This window comes from Budorcas taxicolor, chromosome 21 (genome assembly GCF_023091745.1).
Source record: "Budorcas taxicolor isolate Tak-1 chromosome 21, Takin1.1, whole genome shotgun sequence".
NCBI lineage: Eukaryota > Metazoa > Chordata > Mammalia > Artiodactyla > Bovidae > Budorcas > Budorcas taxicolor.
The window spans coordinates 38278064-38284063 of NC_068930.1; the positions used below are offsets into that span (position 1 = coordinate 38278064).

At 57.2% G+C, this 6000-nt stretch overlaps 1 protein-coding gene across 2 annotated transcripts; it reads right to left on the reverse strand.

Annotated features, from left to right (window-relative positions):
* Window positions 1-1802: 1802 nt before the first annotated feature.
* ISLR (immunoglobulin superfamily containing leucine rich repeat) lies at window positions 1803-5606 on the reverse strand. Of its 2 annotated transcripts, XM_052659760.1 has the most exons (3): window positions 5572-5606; window positions 4640-4676; window positions 1803-3816 (listed from the first exon to the last, which is right to left on the reverse strand). In XM_052659760.1, the coding sequence occupies exon 3, from the start codon at window positions 3813-3815 to the stop codon at window positions 2529-2531; it is 1287 nt and encodes a 428-aa protein (XP_052515720.1). In that variant the 5' UTR covers window position 3816; window positions 4640-4676; window positions 5572-5606; the 3' UTR covers window positions 1803-2528. The 2 variants fall into 2 exon arrangements, with proteins under 2 accessions (XP_052515720.1, XP_052515721.1); XM_052659761.1 differs by lacking the exons at window positions 4640-4676; window positions 5572-5606 and adding an exon at window positions 4019-4117.
* Between the last annotated feature and the right edge of the window lie 394 nt (window positions 5607-6000).

Below are 6000 nucleotides of genomic sequence, written 5' to 3' on the forward strand. Positions count from 1 at the left end.
GGGCTGGGTGGAGAGGGCAGAGGGGAACCTGTGGCCTCATCCCTTTGGGTGGTGGAGAAACTGGGGACCCAGGGTGCCACCCCTGAGCTGTGTCAGTGTGGGCTTTGGAAGTAGGACTGATTCTGGGTCTTGAAGAATGGGCAATTTGGGGAGGAAGAGAGATTTCAGGAGAAAGCAATATGAATAAGAGTATGGAGGTCGGGGTGGGGGACTTCCCTAGTGTCTCAGAGAGTAAAGAATCTGCCTACAATGCAGAAGACCGGGGTGCAACCCCTGGGTCAGGAAGATCCCCTGGAGAAGAAAATGGCAACCCACTTTAATTCCATGGACAGAGGAGGCTGGTGGGCTACAGTCCATGGGGTGGCAAAGAGTTGAACAAGACTGAGTCACACACACACACACACACACACACACACACACACGGAGGTGGGAGGAGACTGGCCTGCAAAGGGAAGGGCCACTGAGGGGGCCCCCCACTCCTGCTGGGGGTTGGCTGAGGTGGGGACTACTGTGGGGCTGGGGCTACTGAGAGTGGGGCGAATGCAGCCACCCCACACACCCAGATCAGTGGGGCCTCAACAGATGTCTTACAGCTAGTGAAGACCACCCCCACCACATTCCCAATCCCAAACTACAGCCTCAAACTGGCAGGAAGCCAGGCAGGGCCAGGGAGCTCCAACTCACCTTCAAGGGTGCCCAGGAAGAGGGCAAGGGAGGCAGAGATGATCCCACTGAAGCCCGTTGAAAAATGTATTCCTAGCCCTGTGTCTGTGATTGACAGGGTCTGTCCTTCATATGGAAACAGTCATAAAAGTGTGTGATCAGACTGGGACACTGGACACTCAGGGCTATGTAAGCCAGAGGAGGGGGCCTAGTCCAGTCTGAGGGGGTGAGGGAAAAGCATCCAGGAAGGATTTCTGGAGGAGGCGGTACCTAAGCCGAGTCTCAAAAGCTGACTTAGTCAAGTGACAAGCAGGAGGATGTCCGGAGAGATGGAACAGTGTAAGTAAATATACAGAGGATGACGCATCTCAGAGCGTTCAAGGAACAATTAATTAGCTGTTCCCATAGGGGTGGGGAGGGGTGACTTCAGAGAGCCAGCCAGAATGGCCAGGAACGTCTGACCGGAGACTCCAGCTTCACCCTGAGGGCACGGGGGCTACAGGGGACTTTAGCTAGTTCAGGCAGGACACAAGTGTTCCCCAGCTGCCCCCAACTCAGGTCTTAGGCCCATATCCTACTGCAAGAAGCTAAGCCTGCTCAGCTGTGAACAGAGCCAGAGATGTCAAGGGGTCCATGCTGGGTTAGGATTATAAGGCCTTAGATACTCAGAGTCAGTGGAACCCTTAACATTACCATGTCCCACCCCATCCTTTGTTTTCTGAGGAAATCAAAGTCCAGAGATGGGCAGTGACTCACCCAAGGTAACACAGCACAGGGGACTTGGCTGCATCCTGCTGTTTTCCATCAGAGGTGCGGTCATCCTCTGCCTGTGCTCTGGCGACAGCAGCCTAGTGGGAGCTGCAAGCTGACAGAGGGATGAGGAGACACTGTGTGTAGAGGAGGGGGAAGGGGGGCTGGCCAGACTCCAAGTCTCACAGCTGCTACCCTATGTTCCTGGGCCTCCCTGTCTCCACTTTGCTGGTCTCAGCAGTTCTGGGGGCTCTGGTCAGAGGCTTCAGAGCTTCTTTCACAGGCTCTTGTCCCTAAGCATAGCACCCTTTGATCTGGAAAGGGGCGGGGTTGGAGGCAGCAGGGCTCCTAGATCCAGACAAAACTCGAGGCAGACACAGGGGAACATCAGAAATGCTATTTATTTCTCTGCCGCCCCCAGGCTGGCTAGCCTCTCCCGAGGTAGAGGGGAAGGCAGGTGATAGATGTGTACCTGGAGAGGAAGGCAGGGCAGGAATCCAGGATGGAGGGGCACATCAAGGGAGGAAGAGTTGGAAATGAGCACCATCCTGGGCCTTCTAGTCCTGTCTGAGGGCAGAGACTCCCCAGCCCTCAAGTCGTTAGAGAACATGGAAGGTCAGCAGGAGCTCAAGCAGATCAGAGAGCCTCCAAGCTACGCCAGCCACTTGCTCTGTGTCCTAATTCTACATCTCCCGTGCCCATCTGCTTCAGGCTACTTCCCCGCCCAGCCCCAAGCCCCAGGCTCTGACCGTAGCCTTAGAGAGCTTGTCAGTCCCAGTGCCTGGAAGTCCATCAGGGAGGCTCCCCCTGGGTGGTTAGGGCATCGCCTGGTCGGCATGCTGCCCCCGAGACAGAGGAGCATGTGCAGCGTGGTTAGCAGCAATTAGTACCTTAGACGGTGAGTTAGGGGATCCAATTTCATCCTAGTCACTAGCTTTGAGCAAGTCTAGAAGTGGGAGTGCTGAGTGTCCCAGAAGGGATGAGAAGGGGAGGTAGGAAGGTGGGAAGTCCCTGATGCAGGCTCCAAGAATTGCTACCCCCAGGCCCCTGCAACACTTGTGAGGGACAGCCAGCGGTCAGGGCAGGAGTCAGCAAGCCCTCAGGTAGGGGTGGGGCTAGAAGGAAGCGAGGAAGAGGAGGAGGAGGCTCTGGCCCAGCAGAAGCAGGCCAGGGGGCTGCTTCCCAGAGACACCTTCTGCTGTTGCTGCAGCCTCGGGGCCCCTGGCGCGGCTGAGGTAGATGATGACCACGTTGTCCTCCGGACCCGATGGCTGCACCTCGTTGTCTACCGTGTAGCAGACCTTCCCCTCGGCCGCCTTGCCCCGGAACCTGCGGCCCAGCACGTCCTCGCCACCCTCACCTGGTGTGGCCAGGGCCACATTCACCGAGCTCTCCGCGCTGCCCAGCTCGTTGGTAGCCAGGCAGCTGTAGGTGCCCTCCTCCAGCTTGCCAAAGTCAGGGATGAGCAGGCTGCCATTGGCAAAGGCTTGGAAGCGTGGGCGGCTGCTGGCCGCCAGGACACCAGGCAGGGCACGCCCATCGGCACCCACGTTGGGGCTAGCGATCTCCACGGTGCCACTGGGAGTCTGGATGTGCCAGTGGAGCTGAGGGGCTGGCTGCCCATCCACGTCACAGTGCAGTGCCAGCACGAAGCCCGGACGCAGCTCGGCCCCATCCTGGCTGGGCTGGTAGGTAAGCTGCACCGAGGGTGTGGAGCAGGGCAGCGGCAGCAGACGGTTCAGCCGCGTGCCCTTGAGCACGTGGGGCGAAGTGCAGGTGATGTTGTCCTGCTCTGGGATGGACACGGCTGTGGTCAGGGCCCACGTCTTGAACCATACGATGCCGCAGGTACAGTCAAAGGGGTTATCGTTGATCTGCAGGTGAGACAGTGCAGTGAGCGGGGCAAAAGTGCCCTCGGCCAGCGTGTGCAGGCGGTTATGGTTGAGCTGCAGCGAGCGCAGGGCGCGAAGGCTGCGGAAGGCGTCCCGGGGGATGAAGGTCAGCTCGTTGCTGTCCATCTTGAGCAACTGAAGGGCGCTGAGGCTATGCAGGTCGCTCCAGGCAAACTCGGAGATGAGATTGTGGCTGAGATCCAGGCTCTTGAGTTGGCTCAGAGATGCCAGGGCACCCGCGGCCACGCTGCGGATCTCATTGTGGGCCAGCCACAGCGACTGCAGCCGGGGCACTTCCCTAAAGGCGCCCCCTGGCAGGCTTGACAGCTGGTTGGCCGATAGGCTCAGCGTGGTCACGTTGGCCGGGAAGCCGGATGGCACAGCCTTCAGGTCACGGTAGGCACAGTCGGCAATGTGGAAGCCGTACTTCTCCCCGCATTCACAGGGCTCTGGACAGGCCCGTGCCAGGCCCACAAGGACCACCAGGCACAGCAGACGCAGCTCCTGCATCCTGCAGAGAAGGACATGCCTCCAAGGTGACCCCCAAAGACCCACAGAAGGCACCTGTCCCTCTCAGCACCCCGACACAGAGCTCTTCCCCATCAGAAGGCCCTGCCCACATAATCCAGATAAGACACCCCACACACCACCTAGCCCACCACCCCCATTCTACAGAAGGGGAAACTGAGGCCCACAGAAGGTCCAGGACTTGCCCGAGGTCACGCAGTCAGGAGGGGGCGAAGACAAGATGGAAGAGGACCCCAGCTCTTTCTCTGAGCCGAGAACTCTCCCTGCCTCCGCCGGCTCCTAGCTGACTTTGTGACTTGAAATCTGTTTTCCAGCCGCCGCCTCCCCCAGCATTTGGCAGAGCCTCCCTCCTGCCCTCCCACATCCTGGCCACAGCCCCTCCCCCTGGAGCCCCCCAAAGGTATGCTCTGCCCCCTGGCCTAGACAAGGCCCCTTGTGCAGTGCACACCACCCCCATCTGCCCCACCCACTGCTCTCCTGCTCCTACCAGCCGTGACCACAGCACACACCAGACCCTTTCTACAGACTCACACCCTTGGCCTTTTCGGTTCAAACTACACCAGGCAGCTGCCTAAATAAACTCCTGCTAGGACCTCTCAGCTGGCTTGGATGAGGCCAGTGGCTCAACCCAAATACTGCTGGGGTTTCCAGAGCTGTGGTTGTTAGAGGGATCCGTGGCCCCTGAACAGATCCAAGGAAGGGATTGTTTGAGCACCCCAAACCAACAGGAAAGTGTCCAGTCCCCATGCCCAGTAGACTGCTTTCTCCTCCCACTGGCCCTTAGAGCCCTTTTGCCGCTGACTTACCTTCAAACTACTCTTTCTTAGTCAAGCAGGGCTTCTTCTAAGATGGAACCAATAAGCAACAAAGAAAGAGTTAGTCCTGGACAGTCTGCAGGGCCAAGGCAAGATGACGATGCTGGAGGAAGGGACAGCCTGGTCCCTGTCCCACCTTCAGTCTGCACACCTGGGCCTGCCCTTATCCAGACAGGGTGCCTGAGACCATCTGTTGACACGAGGCTGCAGGAAGGGAACCCAGGCAGTCCGTATACTCCCTCCTTCCAGCAAAACGACTGCCTCTCTGCAGCAACAAGGACCCGTGTTTCATAAGTGACACCAGAAACTTGAGGGGGAAAAGATGCCAAATTTTTTGTTTTTTTCTTCTCTCTCTCTCTCACTCACTTTTAGCAGCTTCAACTTCCTTAAAGCCACAGCACTAGCTGGACAGGACCCAAGAAAACATGGGGCCAGAAGGATTTTATGGGAGGGAGGGGTGGGAAATTGAATCCCATGGAAGGTGGGGGACTTTTAACCTCACTTTGAACAGGAGAAAAAGGAGAGGGCATTCTCCAAGTTGGGACCACGTGAGGGACTGTGTCTGCATGTCTGAGTGTGGGTGTGACATCTCTGTGTGTGGATGAGTTTGTATGTGTGTGTGTGTGTGTGTGTGTGGATGTGGGTGTGAGATCACGTATGTGTGAATTTGTGTGTTTTGGAATGTTTGAGTGTGTGTGTTTGTGCGGGTTGTGAGGTTAAGTCTTTGTGTGTTTGTGTGGATGTGTGTGAGTCTAATTCGTATATTTAGGCACGTGTGTGTGTTTATGTGTAGAAATGAATGTGCATCTCTGTGACCATGTGTCTGTGTGGGTGGTGGGTGTGTTCCAGTGAAAAGCTGAGGCCAAAGTGTATAAAACACCCACCATGATGCAGAGTCTCAGGGAGAAGCCAAAACTTCAGACCTGTTTTTGTAAGAAAACACGTCCTCCTCACCAGCCCGCCGCCCCAAGTCACGGCTGCCTGCTGGCTCCAGGGCTGGGCTGCCCTAAACACTTAAAGTCCCAGGAGGTCTCCGGATGAGCCTGAGCCGAGCTGGGAGAGGAGGGCGGAGGCAGGCAGGGGTGTGACTGCACTCCAGTCGGGTAAAAGGAAGCTCCGGACAGGAATCAGCCAGGCTTCAGCTTTCTGATGGGGATTCTGAGGCACTCAGGCACAGAGACGGCTCTATCACCCAGGACTGTCCACCTGGCAGCCAGGTGAGGTTGAGGACCTTGCTCCTTCTGTAATATTCTCTCTGGGGTCTCCCAAAGGGCCTGAAACCCCACCGTTGGTGCTGCTTGTCTGGAGAGGCAGTATCACTCTTTGAACTCCACCGTCCCAACTCTAACTGC